Raw genomic sequence first — 27,535 nt, 5'->3', positions numbered from 1 at the left:
TGGCTCAACATAGAAATTTTAAAGAGACAGAGATGTCAGGCAGTTGTTCGAGGCGGGAAAGGCCTGAATAATCGTATTCACTTTTCATTCCCCTAATATAGTGATGGCATGGTGGGTGGCTTGTTTCAAATTAGTTTCCCAATTGTCAGAAATCACTGGGTTTAATTAACGAGACTAGTGTGTGTTAAATGTGAATGTGTGGAGGAAGAATAAAGGTTAAGAACTGCTGTTCTAGCAGGCTGTCTTTCATAAAGGAGGTCAAACATTTGAATTGAATTTTTAGTGAGATTAGAATAGAGATGACATTTTGACCATAATGAAGGGTTTGAGTGAAAATGGATAAGAAATTTGCCTAAAAGTTGAGAAGACTGTTGAAGTAAAAGAGCATGAATCCACAGTAAGGCTTTATAATTCACAGCTTTGATAATTTTCTCTAGTAACGTACTGCTGTCTAGAAGTAGAGAAAGTAGATATTAAAACTGATTCTGATTAGAGAATTTATTACTGCCATATATATAAAGTTAAGTGTAGAACAGTTTTTAGGGTGATATATACGGCATTTAAAAAATAGCTGACAATGTGTGCATTTGCTGGATAGAAAGGCAAGTGAAATCAGAGGTGGGTGGGCAGATTTATTGTGGGAACAGGAAAAGTAAAAAACTGGAGATATGGAAGTATAAAACACTACTTTGAGTTAAGGTGTGAGAGTGAGTAATGTGGATGTTAAATAGGTTATAAATTTCAGATCTCAGAAATACAGGTATTCTTAATAATGATGACATCCAAAGTGCCGCTTAATGTATTTCTAGTTATATTGCCAAAAAGCACCTACCCAAAAATTTCACTTTTATGAATCTAGAGAGGAAAGTAGTACATATACATGGATTAGACTTACGGGAATTTCAGTTAAGTAATATTTTGTTGTTTCTAGTACTGGTTTTCCATTAAATCTTGTCCAGATACATTAGGAAACTAGAGATCATTAAAATAATAACTGGGTTTTATGCATCAAAATCCACATTTAAATGGGTACACATCCAAGGGCTTAAAGAGAAATCAGATTTATAGCAATATAACAAACTACATCTATTTTCTTTGCTCCATTTTTTTGGTTAGGTACTGAGCTTGTATTCACCAGTCATTTCAATTAGGGCCTCTTAGACTAATCAAAAGAGTATATTTGGACCGTCTAAGTAAGGAAAAACCAAAAAAATTTTTTACAGGTTCAATCAAATTTCTGCAATTCAAAAAATGATTCTGAAATGCAATAAAAAAGGTATAGACAATTCAAAGATACCTAACATACATTTTAATATATTTTTTAAAAAGTATATTATTTTTAAGGTACAGTAAAATACAGATTCTGCTCAGAAAGTTGTAACTCAACAATATAGTATTATTCACACAGAGAAATAGCTGACAGCTATCAGTTATAAATTTGAGGTTTTCCAACAACTTACCACTGTCTTGAATCCAAGTTCCTAAGTTCTCTAAGTAGTTTTTCATTTTTCTTCAGCAGATGAAAGCTCCTCCTAAACAGATAAATTTATAAACATTTTCATCACCTTTGCAGTGAATGGCGTAACAGTCCCAGAAATACTTTCTACTCTACTCATGCCAACTCTTAATACTTTTCTTGCCTTATACTTCTAACACAAAGAAGAACAGACCTTAAAAAAAAAAAAATGAGTATATGTCATTATTTCTACCCACACCCTCATAAATTTCTGCCAGTGGATCATTATCTGTTTCATTTTTTTTTGCAGATGCTGTGAGCCTCCCAAACTCAATATTTAGGAAAAAAAGAATAAAAAACTTGTAGGTTTCTTCTCAAGAGTTTCATAGTTAGAAAGTTTTTCCTCATGAGAAATAAAATATTCTCAAAACCTAATTACCAACTAAGCATGTATAATATGGATGGAATTTGCTTTCTTCCTTGTTTTACACTGTATTTTTTACACTGTAAAGCAATACATATAAATTTTACCAAATATATTCTATAGGTACAAAATATAGTAGTTCACCCTCCTTACACGCGGTTTCAGTTACCAGTGGTTAACTGAGGTCTGAAAACATTTAAATGGAAAATTCTAGAAATAAACAATTCATAAACTTCGTGTGCCATTTTGAGTAGCATGATGAAATCTCACTTTCCTGCCCTGTCCTGCCTGGGACATGAATCATCCCATTATCCAGTGTATCTACATTGTATACACTACCCACCTGTTACTCACTTAGTAGTCATCTCGGTTATCAGAGAGAGAAACCACATTCACATAACTTTGTTTACAGTACTATTATATTATTAGTTATTACTGTTAATCTCTTACTGTGCCTAATTTATAAACTATTAGATATATATATATATATATATGTGTGTGTATATATATATATATATATATATATATATATATGAAAAAATATTCTTTATTTACGTAGTACTATCCCGTTTTAGGTTCCACTCGGGAGGTCTTAGAATGTATACACCACAGATAAGGGGGGATTACTGTATGTACAAATGATTTATTTTAATTTTTTAATTTATTGATTTTAGAGGGGAAGCGAGAAAGGCGGGGGGTGGGGAGAGAGACTGACAGACAGAGACAGAGATCACTTTGTTGTTCCACTTATTTATGCATTCATTGGTTGATTCATGTATGTGCCCTGACCAGGGATGGAACCGTCAACCTTGGTGCATGGGGATGATGCTCTAACCAATTGACCTACTGGCCCACGGACTGTATGTACAAATTATAATCATGAAATCAATGCTTACTGAGTAAAATATAGCCTCCCACCTTTAATTTTTGCCAAGACAACATACAGACCATTCTAGAGCAAAAGAGAATAGAATGCATTTATAGGAGTGGCAATTACCTATATTTCGACATACCATAAGGCAAATTCTGTTCCTGATACAATGTGGCTTTCCTGTAAAGCAGAGGATATTCCCTTCTAATAAATGGAAGGGTTTAAATCAAGTTAAATACTAAGCAAGCAAATAGAACTCTATTTCAATGCTTCACATGCATTTGAATTACTTCAAGATTTATTCATCTGAGCTCCCCTCCTACTACAAATTGAACAGAAACAATACATTAAATAATGCTGCTTCTATTTCCCTACAGCTTTCAGTTTCATAGAAATTTAAAAAATAAATATACATTAATAATGCTTTATACTAGTGTACAATGTTAGTAATTTATATACATTTCCTAATTTAATCCTCACCATTATGTCAGGTAGGAGTTATTTCCTCTAAGTTTAAGGGACTCTAACCTGGGTCTTCTGATTTAAGTCTATGTAATGCATTTTCATTGAACTCCTACCTAACTTACTTGAATACTTTGTGTGTTTATTGGAAGTTTTTACAACATGCATAAAAAAAATTTTTTTTTATTAAATGCTATCCAGATTCTTTTCTTGATTTGATGCTAAATCTTGATTTAATTCCTCTGATATAACCAAGAAAGGATCATATTGGTATTTGTCTAAAAAACTTTGAGAGGCTGATGTGACATAAGAAGAAATATATATTTGGGTTCTGCCCCCAGTCCCTGATATAGAGCTCCTAAAACTATGATAAATTCCTGATGATGGAGACGACAGGAACATCTTCACAGAGTTCCTAAATCCTTAGGATTCCCTGGGTAATTGGAAATCTTTTGTTCTAAAAAGGTGACTCTTGGTGGGCGCCTGGATAACTTCAAGATGACTTGTTACCAGAAAGCAACCATGATTAGAAGGTTGGTAAGTGAAATATGCCAGTCAGAGAAAGACAAGTATCACATGATCTCACTTATATGTGGAATCTACTGACAAAATAAACTGACAATCAAAAGATACAGAGACATGGAAGCATGGAACAGACTGACAAATCTCAGAGGGAATGGGGGAGGAGCGTGGGAAGAGATTAACCAAAGACCTTGTATGCATATATACATAACCATGGACACCGACAATAGTGCTGTGAGAAGGCCCAGGGAGTGGGCGGGTGTGGGGTGAAGGGGGTCAATGGGGGGTAAAAAGGGGACATTTGTAATACTTTCAACCATAAAGATAAATTAAAAAACAAAACAAAAGGTTGGAACTTTCACCTCTACTTCTGGGTAGGGGGGAGGAGCTGAATATTGAGTTGATATCAATTATGGCTATATGATGAGGCTCCATAAAAATCCCTAAACAAGGGGGTTCAGAGAGCTTCTGGGTTGGTGACCACATTCAATGTGCTGGGAGGGTAGCACACTCCAACTCCACAGAGACAGAAGCTCCTATACTTGGGATCCTTCAAGACCTTACCCTATGTACCTCCTCATTTGGCTATCTGTATCCTTTAACTAGCCTTTATAATAAACTGGTAAATGTAAGTAAATGTTCTGGAGCCATTAGAGCTAATTATCAGATCCAAGGAGGGGTATGTGGGAATCCAATTTATAGCTGGTTAGTCAGAAGTATGGGTGGCCCAGAGTGAGGGGCAGTCTTGTAGGTCTGAGCCCTTAACTATCTGTGATAACTCCAGGTAGTGCTAGAACTGCTTGGTGTGGAAAATGTACACATTTGGTATCAGAAGCGTTATGAATAAGAAAAAAGTTTTCCCTATTAGCTTCCATGAAGGCTGGAAAAATAAGATTATTTTCAATTATATGAGCTATAATTTCTAAGTCAGTGAGGAAGAGAACAGACTAAAACGCTTGATCAAAATAAATAAAACTAATGTGTAAAAAAGTAATTAAGAAAAAGTTCTGCTTTATTCTTACCTTTTGTCCCAGGAATTCATTCCCAATATACTAAGAAGCAATCTGCAATAATAAAATGCTGACTGAGGCTTTTGGGGTGCTGGTTCATCTTGCTCCATAGCTTTCATATTTAAGTCATTAAAGTGTTTCTCAACAAATTCTTTCTCCTCTGTATGTTGCTTAAGGATGGCATTAATAACATCATTTTCCTGTTTTTCAGAAATGCACACAGGTTGTGGAGCAGGAATATTAAGTGAAATTCCAGTTCTCTGTAAGCATTCAGGACTAGTCACACCTAAATACTGCAAAAGCTCATCAAGAACATCTTCTTCATCTCTGATTGTATCCCAAGTTGGTACAGTTTCTCTAAATCTTTTAAACTGGCAGGAAACCCCATCTTTTACTGTTATATCTTCTAAGCATTCATTAGATGTAGGAGGCTCTTCTGGCTTCTCTTGGTGAGACAATGAAAATATGAGAGATGTAGGTTCTGACAAGCCACTTACAGGAGGTGGTCCATACAGGATGGCAGAATCCCATGAATATTTTCCAGAAAGATCACGTACTATGATCCTGACATTTGAATTAGCTGATGCAAGACCAGCAGATAAGCCTCCTCCAGGTATACTCTCTTCTGATCTGATCTGAATACAAGACACTAAAGTTGTATTGTTCAACACGAAGAACTGGATATTTGGACTCTCAAAGAGTTCAGGAGAAAGTTCAGTACTTTCACTGTAATGATTGTCATGATTTTCACACACCTGACTTGTTAACATAGCAGGACCACCACTCATTGGATAATGGCCCAAGTGATTTACCAGATGTGTAATAACAGTGCGAGCAGCTATAGAAATCAGTCCTTGTTGCATTTGAGTTTTCACTAGAAATAAAAAAAATAAGTAAGTGGGAATACTGTTGCTTCATAGGATGTCATATAACAATGAAACACTAGACAACAAATAAGGACTTTATCACATTATCAAAACACATTCAAATACTTCAGTAATTATTAATATTTCCAATTTAGACTATATTACAGAAATGATGGCAAACAAGAAAACGATTTTTGACTGGCTGGTGTGGCTCAGTGGTTGAGTGTCTACCCATAAACCAGGCGATCACAGTTTGATTCCCCATCAGGGCACATGCCCAAGTTTCCGGCCTGATCTCCAGCAGGGGGCGTGCAAGAGGCAGCCGATCAATAACTCATCACTGATGTTTCTACCTCTCTCTCTCTCTCTACCTTCCTCTCTCTGAAATCAATAAAAAATATATATAAAAAGAAAGAAAAAGAAAAAGGATATCTCGCATAGCAATATGTTTGCTGATACATCTCCTAGGGCAAGAGAAACTGAGAAAATAAACAAATGGGACTACATCAAAATAAAAAGCTTTTGCACAGCAAAGGAAACCATCAACAAAACGAATAGGCAGCCGACTACATGGGAGAATGTATTTGCCAATGATACATCTGATAAAGGGTTAATATCCAAAATAAATAAGGAACTTATACAACTTAACAAAAGGAAGACAAACAATCCAATTAAAAAATGGGCAATGGACCTAAATAGACACTTCTCCAAAGAGGACATACAAATGACTAAGAGACATATGAAAAAATGCTCAACGTCGCTAATCACCACAGAGATGCAAATTAAAACCACAATGAGGTATCACTTCACACCTGTCCGAATGGCTACCACCAACAAGTCAATGAACTACAAGTGATGGTGAGGGTGTGGAGAAAAGGGCACCCCAGTACATTGCTGGTGGGAATGCAGACTGGTGCAGCCACTATGGAAAGCAGTATGGAGTTTCCTCAAAAGATTAAAAATTGACCTGCTATTTGACCCAGGGATCTCACTTCTAGGAATATATCCTAAGGAACCCCAAACACCAATTACAAAGAACTTATGCACCCCTATGTTCATAGCAGCACAATTTACAATAGCTAAGATGTGGAAACAGCCCAAGTTTTATCAGTAGATGAGTGGATAAAAAAGCTGTGGGACATTTACACCATGGAATACTATGCAGCTGTAAAGAGGAAGGACGTTTTAGCCTTTGGCACAGCATGGAGGGAACTAGAGAGTATTATGCCAAGTGAAATAAGCCAGTCAGAGAAAGACAAGTACCAAATGATCTCACTTATATGTGGAATCTAATAAACAAAATAAACTGATGAACAAAGTGGATCCAGAGACATAGAAGCTTGGAACAAACTGAGGGATCTTAGAGGGAAGGCGGGGAGGGGGGTGTTGGTGGTGAGAGATTAATCAGGGAACCTGTATGTTTATGGGCATGGCCCATGGAGGTGGACATTGGTGTGGGGAGGGCCTGGGGGTGGGGGATAGATGTGGGGTGGAGGGGGTCAGTGGGGTTAAAAGGGGGATATCTGTAATGGTCTCAACAATGAAGATAAAGAAACATTAAAAAAAAATTTAAAAACAAACTGTTTTTTAGTGAAGTTTTGCTGTTAATTTTATAAGAAAGCCCTCTTTGAAATTTTTGCTTATGGAGTCTTAACTTAAACTTAAGTCTTTAAATGTACATCATACTTTAAAAGAAGGATCAAAAGTATTAGAAATCACTTGAAATCACTTAGCACATAGATTAGAAAGCCAATGAAATCCAACTGATAAGTTTATCTCAGGAAAAGATTCAGAAACAGTTTACAGCATGCCTTAAATGTCACTTAATTAGAGCTTCTATTGATTTAAAAGTTTCAGAGAAAAGTGATCTTTTACTAAACTTTAAGAGTCAGGATAAATTTAAACAGTGAGTCAGTGTAGCAGTATATGATGAGGAAGCTTTACTTCATTTTATTTTTAAAAAAAATATATCTTTATTGATTTCAGAGAGAGGAAAGGAGGGAGAGAGAGAGAGAGACAGAAACATCAATGATGAGAGAGTCCTTGATGGTCTGTCTGCCTAAGCCTGAAATATGGGCATGTGCCCTGACCGGGAATCGAACCCCGATCTCCTGGATCCTAGGTCGATGCTCAAGCGCTGAGCCAAACCCGGCCGGGTGGAAGCTTTATTTTAAAGAAAAAAATATTTTATGGCCCTGAATATGTGTTTTTTTCCTAAGGTATTCTTCAGGGACATTGTGGCCTACTTTGAGCAGTTAGTTGTACATAAGAAGCATTTTTTTTCCTTCTTTAAGCACATTAGGGAGAGCAAATAGATAAGGAGCATATCCATGTGAGAAACTTAAAAAAATCATAGGAAACAGTAAAAAAGAAAAAATTCAAAAAACACTGCAATATGAAGCCTGAAAAGGAAGGATGCCTAATGGCAGAACCTAAAGGAGAAGGAAAAGGGAGGGGAGGGAGAAGGAAGACAGAACACAGAAAGACAGTGTAAATGGAGGAAGGAGGAAGCAGAGATAGACAATAACTTGGCAAAGTCCACTAGTCCAAGAGTGCCAGTGTCATTCTAAGGAGGTCATTGATGTGGAAACCAGCACAGGAATGAGTGGTGTCAAGAAGTAGGGACAATTTGGTGATGTTTATTTTGACACTTTTCACCTAAGAGATGGAAGGAGAATTGCCATTGGTTAATAAGTAGGAATCATTCATGTAGGAAGAAGATTTTTTTGTTTGGTGTGTGTTTACAGTGTTCTGGTCTTAGTTACAGACACGATTACAGAATGATTGTGTCTCTGTATTGTTTTACCAATGTAACAGAGTGATCTGTGTATTGTTTATATTCTGAAAGTTAATCATTTGGGAATACTATGGTCTAGCTGCCAGAATAAATACAGAATGATCAAAGTATTATCTATATTCAATAAATTCCTTAATTTTAAGCGTACTTTTTGATTAATTTTGATAATTGTATAGAACTGTGCAACCACCCACATAATATAAAATAAAATTTCTACCTCAAAAAAGGACAAAGTTTTTTTATGTACATAATAACTCAATAAATCCAATTTTAGAGTTTGTAAGGAGACTAGTCTGTGCACTGCTGGTATGATTACTTTAAAAAAAAGGCAAGAGCCCAGCCAGGCCTGGCTCAGTGGTTAAGTATTGCCCTAGGATCCAGGAGATGGTAGTTCAGTTTCCGGTCAGGGCACATGCCCGGGTTGTGGGTTTGATCTCCAGTAAGGGGTGTATGGTGGCCGATCAATGACTCTCTCATCACTGATGTTCCTGCTTCTCACTCTTCCTCTCCCTTCCTCTCTGAAATCAATAAAGATACATTTAAAAAGCAACAAAAAAAGGAAAGAGAGCCTTGGCTGTGTGACTAAGTGGTGAGAGCGTCGGCCTGTGCACCAAAGGGTCATGGGTTCAATTCCCGGTCAAGGACAAGTACCTGGGTTGCAGGTTGAATCCTGGGCCCAGGTCAGGCGCATGCAGGAGGCAACCAATCAGTTTCTCTCTTTCTGTTTCTCTCTCTCTCTCCCCCCCGCCTCCATCCCTCCCTTCCACTCTCTAAAAAAAATGAACGTCGAGGAAACAAGATGGCAGCATAGGCAACAGCTGTACCTGCTACCTCCCACAACCACATGAAACTTAAAACTAAAACACAGAACCACCATCACTCAAAACCTCCTGAAATCTGGCTGAACAAAAGCCTTACAACCAGGGAACTGAAAATGCACCGAGACCAGTAGGAGGGGCGGAGACGCAGGTGGATCAGGACTCAATAGCTGAGACGTCGCTGCGGGCCACACCCGGAGCCACGGTTAAACCCAGGAGAAATATCTCAGCAGCAGAGGTTTCCCAGAGGAGGAAGGGGTCCCAGCCCCACATCAGGCCCCTCCAGCCCAGGGCTCCAGGGCTGGGAAGAGAAGTCCCCACACCTTCGGGCTGTGAAAACCAGCGGGAACTGTCGCTGAGGGACTTGGAGGCTACGGGAGCCCCAGGCAGCTCCTCTTAAAGGGCCCGTGTATGGACTCACTCAGACAGGCTCCCTCTAAGCCCAGTGCCAGGCAGCAGCTTGAAAGGAACCTGGGACATTTGGGGAGGAAGTAACCTGCCTGAAATTGGGGCAAGAGCTGGAGGGGCAGCTTCCTCCTAGGCAGAAGAGCTGGCAGAGGCCATTGCTCCTTTGGTGAGCCCTCCCCGCACACAGCCAGCAGGCAGGCGCCATATTTGAATCGCCAGCAACTCACACCTTTGGCCCTGTCCCTCCCCACCTGCAAGCTCATCCAGGCCATTTCCAGGGGCTTTTCTGTGCAAGTGGCCTCTCAAGCCTCATGCTTAGGATTTTCCTAAAATCTCTCAAACAAGCACCAGCATGTACCATATGGCTTGATAAGTGGCCCAAGGCCTGGCACTAGTGACAGCCTACACTGGTTCATAGTTTGGCCTCTCCTGGACACCTCCAAGCCCAGCACAAGTAACAGCAGCCAACTATGGTTTGCTTTGTAGCTCATGCTGGGTGGCCCCGGGCGAGTAACTGGCAGAGGCTGACTTTGCACCCCCGGGAGGCCCAAGGACAGTGCACTTGGTGGTCAGACTCAACCAAACTGGATTACAAAACTACAACATCCACGAGTGACACACTCAAGGGGTGCACTTGGTGAAAACCAAAGCTCCACTGAAGTAAATCTTGATCCATAGGGGTGTTGCCAGCACAGCAGCTCTTTGGCTGTAGTTGCAGCTGGTCCTCAGAGCTGATTGGCCAGGGGGTCAGTTCCTCCCAGTGACACCAGCAGCAACCAAGGCTCAACTACAACAGGACAGTGCACATAGCCCACACAGGGGACCACCTAAAAGGCCCATCTCAGGTGACTGGAGAGGCTGAGCCACTGGACCCTACAGGACACCTACTATACAAAGCCATTCTACAAATTCCATGAGACACAACAGCTCTACCTAATACATAGAAACAAACACCAGGAAGCAGCCAAAATGTGGAGGCAAAGAAACATGTCACAAAGGAAAGAAGAGAAGACATCTCTAGAAGAGGAACTAAATGAAATAGATCCAAGCAAGCTAACAGATACAGAGTTCAGAATTTTGTTTAAAACGACGCTCAAGCATATTAGTAAGAGTATTACGAAAACAACTGAGACCACTGATGACATAATAAAGTACCAATTTGAAATGAAGGCTACACGAACTGAAATGAAGAATAATTTACAGGGAATCAACAGTAGAGTAGAGGACGCTGAGAATCAAATCAGCAATTTGGAACATGAGGAAACAAAAAACACCCAACCAGAAGAGCAAAAAGAAAAAAGAATCCAGAAATATGAAGATAGTATAAGGAGCCTTTGGGACAACTTCAAGAGGCCCAATATTTGTATTCTTGGGATCCCAGAAGGAGAAGAAAGAGAGCAAGAAATTGAAAACCTATTTGAAAAAATAATGACAGAAAACTTCCCCTACCTGGGGAAAGAAATTGACTTACAAGCCCAGGAAGCACAGAGGGTCCCAAACAAGAGGAACCCAAAGAGGCTCACAGCAAGACACACCATAATTAAAATGCCAAAGGTTAAAGACAAAGAGAGAATCTTAAAAGCAGCAAGAGAAAAGCAGTTAGTTACCTACAGGGGCGCACCCATTCGACTGTCAGCTGATTTCTCAACAGAAACCTTGCAGGCCAGAAGGGAGTGGCAAGAAATATTCAAAGTGATGAAAAACATGGGCCTACAACCAAGATTACTCTACCCAGCAAAGCTATCATTTAGAACTGAAGGTCAGATAAAGAGCTTCACAGGCAAGGAAAAGCTAAAGGAGTTCACCACTACCAGACCAGCACTACAGGAAATGTTGAAGGGTCTTCTTTCAGAAGAAGCTAATGAACAAAAGAATCTGACGAACTAAACAGATCCAGAGACATGGATGCATGTAACAGATGATCATACTTCAGAGGGAAGAGGGAAGGGGGGTGGAGGGTGGGAAGAGATTAACCAAAGAAGTTATATGCGTATATGCATAACCCATGGACACAGACAATGAGGGGGTGAAGGCCTGGAGAGGGGGTGGGAGCGAGGTGGAGGGGGTCAATTGGGGGGAAAATATGGCACACCTGTAATACTTTCAACAATAAAAATAAATTTAAAAAAATTAATGGAAAAAATATCCTGGGGTGAGGATTAACAAAGCGAACAAACAAATGAATGAACAAACAAAAGGCAAGAGAGAACAGTGTTACATATTCAAGGCTATAGCCATAAAGTTCAGAACCAACACTACTGGGTACAGGCAAGAGTTACTCCACTCTATAAGAGAACCGTTTTCTCAGGGCTTTGGTTGACTTTGAAATGTTACCAAGTATCAAAAATGTCAATCTTCTTCCATTATCAATCAGGTTTTATGTCTACATAGATGTATACAGGAACATTTTTCAGTTTACTTAAAAACTCAATTACATTGAGCTGTTCTAGCCATTAAATTTATGGTTAGTTCTGAAAATCAGTTATTCAACACTAGACAACAACACTAAATGATTAACCTTAATTCAGATCTACATTTTCAAGAATATAAGCAAAGTAAAAAGATATGTCACTGGCTGATGAGAAACAGAGGAATGACTTGCTTTTTCTTCTCTAATTACAACTTAGAATATATAACAAATGTTAACACTGTAAGGGGCCGTACAGATAACCTAGCCTCTCATTTTGCACCTGAGGACAAACAGGATCACAGAAGTTAAGGGATTTGCCTATTATAGAAGATTTTACATCAGTACTGGTCTTCTGCTTCCCAACACAGTGTTATTTCCATCTTTACCACAATTCTGATTTCCGTATTTTTTCTCTTTTGTTCAGCTGCCCTTTTCTTTTGGCAAATCACTGTGACATATGCAAACACTGAATTCAATTTCTTTTTTTCTGTGTATAGTAACTTCAAAAAAGTACTACTTAGCATAAGTTACTAAATAAATGGCTATGACCAACTGTAAATGCTCATTTAAATAAGACTAAATCTTATCTTAAATAATAAAACATATTTTAATTAAATATTAAAAATTTTTTGATGTAGGAAAAGAATTTTCTGTTCTTTATTTCCTTTTTCCCCTTTTCATTTTTTTTTTTTTTTTAGTGATAAGCTTAAAAAGGAGACTTGGTTTATTTAAGCAGTGAATCTTATTTGTGAACATTTCTGAAGAAGCAAAAAAGTATAATTTACTTAGAAATAAATCTCAGAAGAGAAAAGAATTCTTTATGTCTCCGGCTTGCTCTGTGATCATGAACATATCACATTAAAATCCTTAAGACTAATTTTCTTTAAGAATAACACAATTTATCATTACTTTTTGTATAGATAAATTGAAAACTCATATACGAAGTTAGATATAACAGAAACAACATAAATCATTCAATTTTGAGAGCATTATAAATAACATGCACTTTATGAGTTCCTTTTTGAAACCTGCTTATAAGTAAACTCTAAGAATGAGCCAGCTGCTTCCCTAAAACATAAATCCACAAGTCCAGGTACCAGTCCAGATGCTCTTCCCAAAGGAAGAAGTAGTGGGAATGCAATTTAAATGAGCTTGTTCATAAATCTGTTATAATTATTATTATTGAGAACACTTAAAAAATAAATTTATATTTCAGAAAGAGGTAAAAGCATTTTCTTTCCTAAGTAGTTTCTCTAAATTTAGAATATCTATATATAAAATGATAAAAATCTCTCAACTTAATTGGGAGCATAGGACATACATATCTCTTCTACATATCTACTCAGATATAAAGAAAACATAAGAAATGTTCTAATTTAGAAATACAAAATGAAATTCTAAACTAATGAGCCTTGTGAGAATATGCAAAATGAAGATATCGATGCTTCTAAGGCTTTGTGTAACCACCATTCATTTAAAAAGTCTATTCAGGGTTGTCTTTTCAGATTGTCAGATTAAACAAACCTAACAGCATTTGCAGCAAACCCATAATTACAGATTATTATGGCATACAAAAGCAACAAGACATAAAAAGCTGCTGCAATCACTGCACTGTAATAGAACATGCAGAGGAAGTTAATTTTGGCAAATGCTTTAAATATTAGCTTTGCATAATATGTATAGGTGAAACTATAATTAGGACAGAATGAATTCTTTGGAACCTCCTTTCACTCCAACCCTGCAAATGATGACTTTTTGCTAATAAGACTACTGCCATTTGACAAAAAGCCAACTTCACTACCTTGCTTTATTCTTTAGTAAATTTAATAATTACAGCTGCTCCTGCCAATAGTTCTGAAATCAGACTTGTTCAATCCAATACTGAGCTTATTAGGGACACTACGTTTAGAAATCTTTGGCCAAGAAAGTACTTGAAGATGATGGAGCATGCCTTAGACAAGGGCACAATGATCAGTCATTTTTGCCACATTAAAAAAAACACACGGCAGCATGTAGTCACTACACATCACAGAATAACCTGCTGTTAGTTCACAGTAGTTCCTAAAACCTTCTGCATTTATCTGGTCCTTAATACCTTTAAGAAAGTCCAAAGGGAATAATTAAATACATTTAGAGACTAGTACACTGCAGAGTATCTGGTATCAGTATAAAGCTCCTCTATTTAAATCTTTACTTTGTGTCTTTTAAAGTGATTATTTGTCAATAGTATACTAAATTTTGTACGAAATACATTAAAACTTCCCTTTACATTAGTAAACAATTTATTTCACTGTTTAAGAAATACAATACACTGCCCTGAATCAAACTTTTATCATTTTACACCTTTGAAAATGCAAAAATGTGCCCATTCATTGGAATAGAAGAGTGGATTTAAAATATAGATCTACCATAAAAAGAAATAAAATCTTACCATTTCTGACAGCATGGATGAACCTAGACAGTATTACGCTAAGTGAAATAAGTCAGACAGAAAAGAACAACATATAATTTCACTTACATGTGGAATCTAAAGAAAAAAATAAACAAACAGAAACAGACTCATATACACAGAAACTTACAGTTGCCAGAGTAGAGGGGGTTGGGGGACTGGGTTCAAAAGGTGAAGGGATTCAGAAGTATAAACTGGTATTTAAAAATAGTTATGGTGATGAAAAGTACAGCATAGAGAATATAGTCAATAGTACTGTAATAACTAAGTATGGTGCTAGGTGGGTATTTGAAATACTGGGGGGGATCACTTTGTAAATTAGGATTGTCTAACCAGTGTGCTGTATACCTGAAACTAATATAAAATAATACTGAATGTCAATTTTAATTGAAAAAAAAACTTTTTAATGCAAATAACTGTTTTCACATAACTTTGTTTTTACATGAACACTATTTTACTATGCCAAATCTAAATAAATTATAAGTTGCAATATCAATTATCATCTAAATTATTTTGCTATAATGTATTGTCCAGTATATCTCTATTATATCTGAACTACTTCACTTCTATATTTGTGTTTTATTTATTTTTTAAAAAATTTATCTTTACTGTTGAAAGTATTACAGGTGTGCCACATTTTCCCCCCAATTGACCCCCTCCACCTCACTCCCACCCCCTCTCCAGGCCTTCACCCCCTCATTGTCTGTGTCCATGGGTTATGCATATACGCATATAACTTCTTTGGTTAATCTCTTCCCACCCTCCACCCCCCTTCCCTCTTCCCTCTGATATATGATCATCTGTTACATGCATCAATGTCTCTGGATCTGTTTAGTTCGTCAGATTCTTTTGTTCATTAGCTTCTTCTGAAAGAAGACCCTTCAACATTTCCTGTAGTGCTGGTCTGGTGGTGATGAACTCCTTTAGCTTTTCCTTGCCTGTGAAGCTCTTTATCTGACCTTCAGTTCTAAATGATAGCTTTGCTGGGTAGAGTAATCTTGGTTGTAGGCCCATGTTTTTCATCACTTTGAATATTTCTTGCCACTCCCTTCTGGCCTGCAAGGTTTCTGTTGAGAAATCAGCTGACAGTCGAATGGGTGCGCCCCTGTAGGTAACTAACTGCTTTTCTCTTGCTGCTTTTAAGATTCTCTCTTTGTCTTTAACCTTTGGCATTTTAATTATGGTGTGTCTTGCTGTGAGCCTCTTTGGGTTCCTCTTGTTTGGGACCCTCTGTGCTTCCTGGGCTTGTAAGTCAATTTCTTTCCCCAGGTAGGGGAAGTTTTCTGTCATTATTTTTTCAAATAGGTTTTCAATTTCTTGCTCTCTTTCTTCTCCTTCTGGGATCCCAAGAATACAAATATTGGGCCTCTTGAAGTTGTCCCAAAGGCTCCTTATACTATCTTCATATTTCTGGATTCTTTTTTCTTTTTGCTCTTCTGGTTGGGTGTTTTTTGTTTCCTCATGTTCCAAATTGCTGATTTGATTCTCAGCGTCCTCTACTCTACTGTTGATTCCCTGTAAATTATTCTTCATTTCAGTTCGTGTAGCCTTCATTTCAAATTGGTACTTTATTATGTCATCAGTGGTCTCAGCTGTTTTCGTAATACTCTTACTAATATGCTTGAGCGTCGTTTTAAACAAAATTCTGAACTCTGTATCTGTTAGCTTGCTTGGATCTATTTCATTTAGTTCCTCTTCTAGAGATGTCTTCTCTTCTTTCCTTTGTGACATGTTTCTTTGCCTCCACATTTTGGCTGCTTCCTGGTGTTTGTTTCTATGTATTAGGTAGAGCTGCTATGTCTCCTGGAATTTGCAGAGTGGCTTTGTATAGTAGGTGTCCTGTAGGGTCCAGTGGCTCAGCCTCTCCAGTCACCTGAGATGGGCCTTTTAGGTGGTCCCCTGTGTGGGCTGTGTGCACTGTCCTGTTGTAGGTGAGCCTTGGTTGCTGCTGGTGTCACTGGGAGGAACTGACCCCCTGGCCAATCAGCTATGAGGACCAGCTGCAACTACAGCCAAAGAGCTGCTGTGCTGGAGACACCTCTGTGGAGTAGGATTTACTTCAGTGGAGCTTTGGTTTTCACCAAGTGCACCCCTTGAGTGTGTCACTTGTGGATGTTGTAGTTTTGTAATCCAGCGTGGTCGAGTCTGACCACCAGGTGCATTGTCTCTGGGGCTGCCTGGGATGTACAAAGTTAGCCACTGCCAGTGACTTGCCCAGGGCCACCCAGCATGAGCTACACAGCAATCCATAGTTGGCTGCTATTTGTGCTGGGCTTGGAGGTGTCCAGGAGAGGCCAAGCTATGAAACAATGCAGGTTGCTGCTAGTGCCAGGCCTGGGGCCACTTACCAAGCCGTATGGGGCACACTGCTGCTTGTTTGAGAGATTTTAGGAAAGTTCTAAGCATGAGGCTTGAGAGGCCACTTGCACAGAAAAGCCCCTGGAAATGGCCTGGATGAGCTTGCAGGGAGGGAGGGGTAGGGCCCCTGGGAATCATGGGCAGGGCGGTGCCAAATGTGTGAGGTGCTGGCGATTCAAATATGGCGCCTGCCTGCTGTGTGTGTGGGGAGGGTTCACCAAAGGAGTAATGGCCTCTGCCAGCTCTTCTGCCTAGGAGGAAGCTGCCCCTCCAGCTCTTGCCCCAATTTCAGGCAGGTTAGTTCCTCCCCAAATGTCCCAAGTTTCTTTCAAGTTGCTACCCAGCGCTGGGGCCCAGAGGTAGTGGGTCAGACTGAGTCATGCACGGGCCCTTTAAGAGGAAAGCATGGGACTCCTGCAGCCTCCGGGACCCTCAGGGACAGTTCCCGCTGGTTTTCACAGCCCGAAGGTGTGGGGACTTCTCTTCCAGTCCCCGGAACCCTGGGCTGGGGGCCTGATGTGGGCTGTGACCCCTCACTCCTCCAGGAAACCTCCACCGCCGAGATTCCCACCCCCGGGTTTAAACCATGGCACCAGGTGTGGGCCCGGAGCCACATCTTCTCGATTCAACCCCGATCCGCCCCCGTCTCTGCCCGTCTTACGGGTCTTGGTGCTTCTTCAGCTCCCTGGCTGTAGCGCTTCTGTTTAGCCAGATTTCAGGAGGCTCTGAGTGATGGTGGTTCTGTATTTTAGTTGTAATTTTGATGTGGTTGCGGGAGGCTAGCTACGCCATCGTATTTCCTATCTCCAGATACTCTTTTTTCTGTATATTTGTGTTTTAGAAGAACTATTAGCAGCTTGTGGTCAACCCAAATCCCTATCATGGTCACATCCTAGATGTTTTAATCATTTATAACTATTCTGCCTTTAAAACTCAAACTCTTCCTTAATAGCTTACTCTCTGACCACAACCTCTTAGTGATTTCCCCATTTTGTTCTGTAGAGTCCTTGGAGATGGACAGGAGAAAAGTCAGTAGGATCCCAGCCTCTATCCTGCTGCAACTCTACTTTAAAAAGTTTTACATATTAGGCTTCTGTGTGAAATTTATTTGAAGAGGTTTCACTGGTTAAAAACTCATTTTAAAAACCACTTTCACAACATATTAATCCCCTTAGTGGTCTTCAACCTTGGCTGCATATTAATCACTGGCAAAGCTCTTAAAAATTCCAGCAATCCCAGATCAATATATCAAAATCTCTACGGATGGGATCAGACCATCAGTATCTTAATGTGAAGCCAAGGCTGAGAATCATTGTTATAACTTCTTATTACCAACCACATCTATTCTCTGACTCACTAGATCACTTCATTTTCTTCCACCTTAGCCATTTCCTAGCACCTGGTCAATTCTTAGCAAACCCAGATTCCATGGTTAAACCATATGCCAATATTCTGAAAGCTAGTTTGTGTTTCTGCCATATCCACCGTACTGAATGTTGATTGGTAAAAACAAAACTTTGTAGTTTTCATTTTCTTTAAGGACCTCAATAACTTCTCTCAATCTCCTTAATTTACTTCCATCTTCTTTCTGGTCTCAGAAGAGCTAATATTGGCAACTATACCTCCAGCTCACCTGTCAGGATCTTCACTCTACTAACGATGATCTTTCCTTCCCATCTTCCTCCTCAGCCTTCTCGGCTTATAATTAATTTCAACTCTCTTTATCCTTAAAAATCCCTTTACCCCGAATTATATTTTAGCTTACCTACTGTTTTATCACTTTTCTTTCTTTCTTTTTTTTAATAGTCAAGCTCCTTTAAAGAGTAGTTTTGACAGATGGCTCTACAGTACTTCCTTAACTCCTTTTTGCTCCTCAACCCACAGCCATCCGCTTCTGCCTCCTACTTCTCTGCTGAAACTAAAGCAGACATACTTGTCAGTGTTTTTATACTTGACCTCTCTATCATTTAATATTGCTGGCCAGTCTTTTAAAAATCTTTCTCTCTTCATTTCTGAAAAATTACTCTCTCCTGTTTTTCCTTCCTTTCCAACTTTTTCTCCTCAGAACACACACACACACACACACACACACACACACAATACATATATCTAACAGACACCTCTCTGGAAGGTCTAGATCTGTATTCACAATAAACTGTCCACTAGATATCTTCATGTAAATATCCAATGGGCACCCATTAAACCATTTCCAACATTATCCTCCTCATTTCCCCTTGCAAGCCTCTGAACTTTCTCATATTCTTGGTCTAGTTTGGGGAAAATCTAATTTAAGCTTGTAACAACTGTTGCTTGGACTACTGCAACAGCCTCATGATTTGTCTCTCTACTCTTGATTTAACATCCCTAAAATTAATCTAATATACCAGAGATTAGCAAACTTCTCTGTAAATATTTTTACTTCTCAGTAAATATTTTCGGCTTTAGGGCCACAAAATCTCTGTTGCAACTACTCAACACTACTGTTTTTGCACAAAAGCAGCTATAATGATACTTAAGTGAACAGCATGGAGATGTCCCAATAAAACTTTATTTATAGAAACAGGTGGCAGGTATGGGGCATAATTTGCCAACTCCTGTAAAATGCTATTGTCAAAGTGCTCTTAATACTAATTTCATCACATATATCATCTTAAAAACCCTTCAATAAACTGGGTACCTCGGAGCTACCTCTGTATCTTGAATGTACCTTTATTTTTATACTCATAAGATTATTTGTTTACATCTTTGTTTTATATCAAATAGTAAACTCTGAATGTAAAAGTAATGTGGCTTTAAAAATATGTTATTGCATTCACTATGGATCATGAACTGTGCAAAGGCTTTTATACATATTATCTTAGTACTCAAAATGACTCTATGAGGGAAAAAATATTTACAGATAAGAATACAGACATAGTCATTCAGCTATTAAATGAGTCAAAATTCAATACCATGTCTGTCTGACTCCAAAGCTAAATCTCCTATTCAATTATATAAATCCTATGGTGTATAAAGTAAATATCAAAAAGAACTTATCGAATAACTTAGCTAGAAATATAAAGAAAATGTCATCACATATAATCTTAGAAATTGTGTATATGAAGTTATTTCTTAAACTAAAAATGAAACGTAGTAATATACATAGTGAGGTAAACAACTACAAAGTAAAATATGCATTATCCATCATCACCTTCATTATTTCTACCCAAGGCCTCAAATCATGCTTTGAGAGAATCCAAACAACAATACTGTCCAGAAGAAAATTCATTTTACCTTCTGTTACTGGTTGGAGTTTGGAAGATCGTTCTGAATCAGGAGAGTGCAGAGGTTCAGGTTCTTTCAGACTTTCCAAATGCAAAAAAGGATCATAATCTACAGATGCCAAGTCTGATAGGCTTATTGGAAAATACCTTGGATTGCTAAAACACTGAGCTCCATAAACACATCCATGTAATACCTGAAAACACAGGGGGAAACACATATAAGCTTTCCTTTTCAGTAAAAATAAATAAATAAAAGGAGAAAAAAATCCACTGTAATACAAAAGCTTGATGAAATTTTAAATGGTTTAAAACTTAGCTCTTCAATCAAGGTAAAATTTAATACCTCTTAAGGAGTAAAGTTTAACTAACGATGCTTATATTTAACAAAGATTTGATTCCTTTCACAATCTGAGAGTAAAACAACAGTGTGTTATTGTAGAAACTACTTTTTAATTATCTTTAGGTACTGTAAGATAAATCTATGTACTTATAAAATACCTAGCTCTAAATGAAAATACTAAGAAATGTTATTTCTTTAGGTTTTATAAACCCTTGGTTACCAAATAAATAATAAAGCAAAGAAGTTTACCTTATAAATGCAATTGAGGACAGATTTTTCTATTTTATCATTTTCTGTTCCTGTAGCATGGACTGGTTGGAGCAGTGTCTTTAGAGGTAAGGCCATGATCCAGTCCAGAAGGCACAGAAGTAAAGATACCACCAACTATAACAATAAAATAGATCATTGTTATTGTCAGCTCACAAAGAGCTTAATACTTAACAGAAATTCACCAACTTATTATTTTTTTGTTAATCCTCATCTGAGAATATTTTTTTCCATTGATTTTTAGAGAGAATGGAAGGGAAGGATGGGGCGGTGGGGAGAGTGGTGGAGGGGTGGAGAGAGAAAAAGAGAGAGAGAGACATTGACGTGAGACACATGGATTGGTTACCTCCCACACATGCCCCCAACCGGGACTGGGGATTGAACCTGCAACCCAGGTACATGCCCCTGACCAGGAATCAAACCTGAGACCCTTCAGTGCACAGATCAACATTCTAACCACTGAGCCACACCAGCCAGGGCTCACCAACTTATTTTTTTGTTTTTCAAATTTATTTCACGAACTATCAATCCTAAATTCTAACATTAATATTTACCTAGACCTAACTTTTAAAATGTTTTACATGAACATTATAGTGGGTTTCTCTGTTACATTTCAGTGCAAGCACAATGAAACCTTAAAAACAGGAATGTTAAATTTCTTTAATTGAAAAACACACACTGAGCTTAAAAAACAACAGGCCTCAATTAGCTATAATTATTTAACTGCTCAAGGAATGGAATACAATTGAAATATTTTAGTCTGTACTTATTACAATCACTTCCACATTCCTCTTCTAATTTAACACCACCTCACTGAGTATCCTGCCAGAAAGACTAGACTATCTTATCCACTTTCTAAAACTGTTACTAATTTTTAAAAATAAACGTTTCCACTGGATACTTTTAAACCAATGGATGTTATAACCAAAACACTTTTATGGAAAATGTGGAGTAAAATAGCTGTATCTCTGTGGTCCGCTTTATTAAAGAACCACAATTAGTGCCATAAAAGTGTCAATCAAGCAGCAGTAAGAGATCTGTTGATCTTCAGACTGAAAGACCAATTCTCCAACTCAAGGAATAATGCTGGCCTAAATCTTTGAACATATCCTCCAAAAGGAAAATAAAGAACAAAAAGAACCAGTAAGACATCATAAAATCCATATCCTCAATTTTAGCAGGAAAGATTTCAAATTATGTGTTAAGCAGAAAATATACAGCAAATTCCAGTAAGCTTTTCCCCATTCTCCTATTGCAAGCTTTCATGAAGAACAAGGGCAGACTGGGAAAAACTGCAAGAGAGAAGAAAACTAGGTACAAACCTAAAAACCACTCAGAAAGAAAGAGACCACCCTGTGTGTGAGAACTTGGTACTGACCAGGACCTGCTAATATCAAACATTAAAGCTGAACAAGAGCACTAAAAGAATTGCAGTGCCAAAATATATTTCCTAATGGATTTAAAAGCCACATAGAAAAGAGAATTGCACTGATAAACTCAATTAACTGAGAACCAGAGGAACTGTGGACTGAAACTAGAAATACTACTAGCAAAGAATGTGGAAAGGCAATGCCAGGAGTAAAAAGGAAAGAAAAACTGAGATGAATGACAGAGAATCACTAAAAATTGTTAGAGGTAGGTGAGATGCAAAAGTAAAAGGTGACAGGGTTAGAATCCTGAATGCAATTTTTCATTGACTATCATGTGGAGATAAAAAGATTATAATAGTCAGTCTAAAGAGATAGAAGAGAACAACAACAAAGAAAAAGAAAAAGAAAAAATAAGAGATTGCTCCAGAAGATTCAAGAAATAAAAGAAAAATGAAAACCCAGGTTAGGAATCCCAGATTAGGAATGCTGAACAACCAACAAGGAAACACATTATCTGACCAGGAGAAAGATTTGTCTGAGGAAGAATCTGTAATCCTGAAAGTGAAGTGAAAGCAACCCTGAAAGTTTTGGGAAGAAATAAATTACCAGGGGAGATGGAGTATGTAAAGAATTATTTCAAACCACAGAGACTCAATCTGTCAAAATCCTAAACAAGAATATGTGGGATAAAAATCGGAAACTCGTGGACACAAACAGCAGTGTGGTGGCTGCCAGAGGGAAGGGGGTGGGAGGTGAAAGGGGTCCTAATATATGGTGATGGGAGAAGATTTGACTTTGGGTGGTGGGTACACAGAGCAATTGACAGATCTTGTAATAAAGATACCCACACTAGAAACCTATATGATCATATAACCAATGTCAGTCCAATAAGTTTAAGAAAAATAAAAAAAGAATGTCAATAAACAAAACAATGACCTACATACTGGAAACATCCAATATACATCCCAAACTTCAAGAGGGAAGACAGTAAGGGGTGTAGTAAGGTTAATCTATGTTTTACAGATTACAGTGAAGCATCTGATTGCGTCGATCAAGCTACGGGTCGCTCTGAAAGAAATGGGCGTGCCTCAGCATTTGATTGTTCTGATGCATAAACTACGCCTTGGAGAGGCAATGGTTTCCTATAGGCAAAGGTGTCCAACAAGGATGCATTTTATCTGTTTGTTTAATCTGTACACAGAACATATATGAAACCTGGGGTAGGCTCAAAGGAAGAAGTGAAAATTGGTGAAAAAATACCAATAACTTAAGATATGCAGATAACACTATCTTACTGGCAGAAAGTAGCAGTGATTTGAAACAACTTTTGATTAAAGTAAAAGAAGAAAGTGCTAAGGCAGGACAGCATTTAAACATTAAGAGGACAAAAATCATGACTACATATGAAATACACAACTTTAACATTGATAATGAAAACACTGAAATTGGTAAGATTCTGCTTACCTTTGTTCATTCATCAATTCAAATGGAGACTGCAACCAAGAAATCAAGAAAAGTCTGAGACTTGGAAGGGCAGTAATGGAAGAATTACAGAATATCACTAGGAGTAAAGATGTGTCCTTAGAGACTAAAGCTAAGATCATTTATACCCTCCTACTCCCAGTTACTATGTACAGATGCAAGAGTTGGACAGTGAAGAAGGCTGATAGAAAAAAATTGATTCATTTGCAATACATGTTGGAGGAGAGCTGCACAAACCAGTGGGTCCTAGAGCAAATTAACCTGAAACATTGCTGGGGGCAAAAATGACAAAACTGAAGCTCTCCTACTTAGGGCACATCATGAGAAAGCAGGGTTCTTTGGAAAAGACAACAGTGCTGGGAAAAACAGAAGGCAGCAGGAAAAGAGGAAGGCTAAATATGAGCTAGATTAACTCAATAAAAGAAGCCATAGCAATGGGTCTACAGGAGCTGAGGAAGATTGCTGAGGACAGGACACTGAAGACATCACTTATTCATAAGGTTGCCAGGAGTCAGAGCTGATTCAACAAGCACGTAACATACACACTAGTGTGAGAATACTGAAAGTGTACTGGTAGAGAGAGTACTGAGTAGAATGTTTACACACAGGAAAGGTAATGCTTTTGGGGAAAGGAATGTTAAGAGGGAATGGAGAGAAATGCTGTGAAAAAACATGTAGTAAAAAGAAAAATATTCAGGATCTTGAAAGTCTTAAAATTTAAAAAAAAATTTTGGACCTATAATTCTTTGTCTCCTTAAAAAACATCATCCAATAAAGACACTGTACTTTGTTAAACTTCCAGAAAAGAAAGCTCTTGAAGTAAGAATCTTGTAAACCACTCCAAGTGACCAAACTTGTCCACAGATATGCAGAGGAAAAATTCATTCTGTACAAACTACAAAAAGAAAACACAAGAATCTAAGCAATTCAGCTGATGCACCCCTTTCCAATATTCCAGTTATGAAGCAAACAAAAACTATAACATTCTAATTTAAATATTTTCAAATACGCATTTAGACATGGGGGACAAAGAAAACCCTATCTTCAAGTAGGAACTGAAAAACTAAAAAGAAATAGACCAAGAAGGGAAGAATTAATTTGTTAGGAAAAGAACTAAAAGAAAAAAATAAAATCATATTAGAAATGAAGCCTCAATTATAAAATGCCTAAGGAAGAATAAATATGAAAAATCAAAAACAAACTTTAAGAGACACTGAAGAACAATGGGAAAACAACAGAATAAAAATGAGATAAAGAAAAAAGTAAAAAGTGACAGAGATAAAGTGACTGAAATGGAAGAAAGAAGAATATCCAATTTACATATAAGAAGTTCCTGAAATCTACATATTGAAAAGGCCCACCAGATAGATGCCAGGACAAACTGACCTCCAATAATGAACTCTTAACACATACCCTGCTAAAACTTCAAAAGTTAAGACTTCAAAAATAAAGAAAAAATACCTTTAAGGCCTCCAGGAAAAAAGATTAAATAATTTACAAAGGCTAGAGAATAAAATCTGGCATCAGACTGACTTCTCAAAAACAACACACAGCCCGGGCCAGGTGGCTCAGCTGGTTAGAGTATGTACCGTATACCAAAAGGTTGGGGGTTCAGTCCCCAGTTGGGGCACATACAAGAGGCAACCAATTGATGTTTCTCTCTCACACTGATGTCTCTCCCTCCTCCCCTTCCTATCTTTCTAAAAAAAATCAATAAACATATCCTTGGGTGAGGATAAGCACACACACAAAGTAAAACAACATTAAAAGCAAAAACAAACTCAAGGAAAGTAAGTGTGAATCAAGGACTCCATAGTTAACCAAGCTGATTTTCAAGTGTCAGGGTTACAGAAAAAATCTTAAACATGCAAGAGCTTGGGGACTTCTGTATTCATGAGTCCTTCTTGAAGAATAAAGATGAACTTCATCCAAGAAGCTGAGGAACTTCAACAAAAAGACTAACGGCATTTGCTATAATCAATTATAAAGACTAAAAATATATAAAAGTAGAGAAGGGTGTGGAAGAATCATTTGTTATATGACAGATACTGTATGTTCTGTACAGAAATAAAGTAACTAAAAATGGAGGTGAAGAGAGAGCAAGAGAAAAGTAAAATAAGGTCATTTATTAACACATAGGCAATAGATAGGGGCTAAAGAATACCATTAAATAATCACAAGCCAGAGAGTAAGAGGTTTAGTAAGAAAACAAGGAAAGCATTAAAATAAGTATACATATAAAGGTAACCACAAGAACAAGGTATAAAATTTTCTGAGTATCAAAAGGAACTTAAACAAAAGAACAACAAGGGAAATACATAATGTAGAGAAAGAAGCACAGAAAATATAACATAACATGAATAACATAAAATGATAGAAGTGAGACCAAAAATATAAATCTTATCAGAATGGGTTTAACTTGCCTCATTAAAAAAAAAAGATTTTCAGTTTGGCTCACATAGCAAGACCCAAGTGTATGCTGTATTCAAGAGATATAATTAAACAAAAAGACTCAGAAAGTCAAAGATATACTAGACAAATTAAGAGTTCAAACCAAAAGCATTAATTCAAAATGATGATAAAACATTTATGAATATCTATATATCAAATAATAGTGACTACTTTTATAAAGCAAAAGCTGCAATAAATGCAAGGAAATACAAAAACATTAACGGGAGACTTTAACACAGCTCTTTCAGTACACAACAGATCAAGTAGACAAAATATAGTCCACATGATAAAAATTACTTGAGATTCTCAATAACGTTTAACAATACTAAAAAGGATCTTGTCACCAAGAGTTTGAAAACTGCTAGTACAGAAGCTCAAAAAACAGATCAATTAATTATGGAATTTGATTATTTACTAAAGGGTAAAGATGAACTTTTTATTAAATGGAACTAAGAAATCTGGTGATCCATTGGGAAAAACAAAAATTAGATCCCTATCTCAAAATACAACAAACTCCAAATGAATGAGGGATAAAGATGCAAAAATGAAATCATACAAATACTAGGAGAAAACATATACTAGTTGAGTTTATCTTTATCCAGGATGCAGTGAAAGGTTCTCTACCTATGATTCAAAATCAAGACACAATGAAAGATTGATAAAATGACTACATAAAAAAATTATTTTCCATAATCCCACACATGAAACAATAAAAAACTCACCATAGACAAAATCAAAAGACAAATGAAAAAAGAAAAAATATATTTGTAACATATCATAGTTAGAGCTAATATCCCTAATATGTAAAAATTTCAGGGAAAAACACCAAAACCTGTTAGCAAATGTAAAACAATATGACTAGACAATTCACAAAAATAAAATATACAAAAAATTAAGCCATTATTAAATATGAGACAATATTAAACCTGACTTACAAAAACAGAAAGGCAGCCCTGGCTCATTTGGTTGGGAGTCATCCTGTGCACCAAAGGTCACTGGTCTGATTCCTGTTCAGAGCACACACCAGGCTGCAGGTTCGATCCCTGGTCACGATGCACACAGGAGGCAACCGATCAAGTTTTCTCTCTCACATTGATGTTTCTCTCTCTCTCCCCCCTCTTCCCCTCTCTCTAAAAATCAATAAAAATTTTAAAAATTAAAATAACAACAACAAAAAACAAAGGTAAATGAACAGTACACTGAGATACCATTGATTTGGCAAAAATATGACACACATTGAGTTTAGGATCTGAGGAAACAGAGACTCACAGTTTGCTTGTAGAAATGCCAATATTTAACAAAATTACATATCTGTTTACCTTTTGATCCAGCAATTCCACTTTTAGGAATATATCCCGAAGACCCAATCCAACAATGTTAAAATAAATATATAGGTACAAAGCTACTCACTGCAGCATTGTTTGTAATTGTAAAATTCTGAAAACAATCTATATGTTTACACACAGGAGAGTGAGTTGGATAAACTATGTTACATTTACACAATGGTGTAC

At 37.5% G+C, this 27,535-nt stretch overlaps 1 protein-coding gene across 5 annotated transcripts in view; it reads right to left on the bottom strand.

The window, feature by feature from the left end:
• RALGAPA1 (Ral GTPase activating protein catalytic subunit alpha 1) overlaps nucleotides 1–27,535 on the bottom strand; it is a 246,382-nt gene that overhangs the window by 77,414 nt on the left and 141,433 nt on the right. For all 5 annotated transcript variants that reach the window (XM_081146267.1, XM_081146266.1, XM_081146269.1 and 2 more), the window contains 4 exons: nucleotides 20,704–20,838; nucleotides 20,125–20,308; nucleotides 4,758–5,619; nucleotides 1,461–1,532 (listed from right to left, as the gene is read on the bottom strand). In XM_081146267.1, the coding sequence (XP_081002393.1) occupies nucleotides 1,461–1,532; nucleotides 4,758–5,619; nucleotides 20,125–20,308; nucleotides 20,704–20,838 (1,253 nt within the window). The remainder of the gene's footprint in view (nucleotides 1–1,460; nucleotides 1,533–4,757; nucleotides 5,620–20,124; nucleotides 20,309–20,703; nucleotides 20,839–27,535) is intronic.

Source organism: Miniopterus schreibersii (assembly GCF_964146895.1).
Source record: "Miniopterus schreibersii genome assembly, chromosome: 1".
Classification (NCBI taxonomy): domain Eukaryota; kingdom Metazoa; phylum Chordata; class Mammalia; order Chiroptera; family Miniopteridae; genus Miniopterus; species Miniopterus schreibersii.
This window is presented reverse-complemented; position numbering and strand designations above follow the sequence as displayed.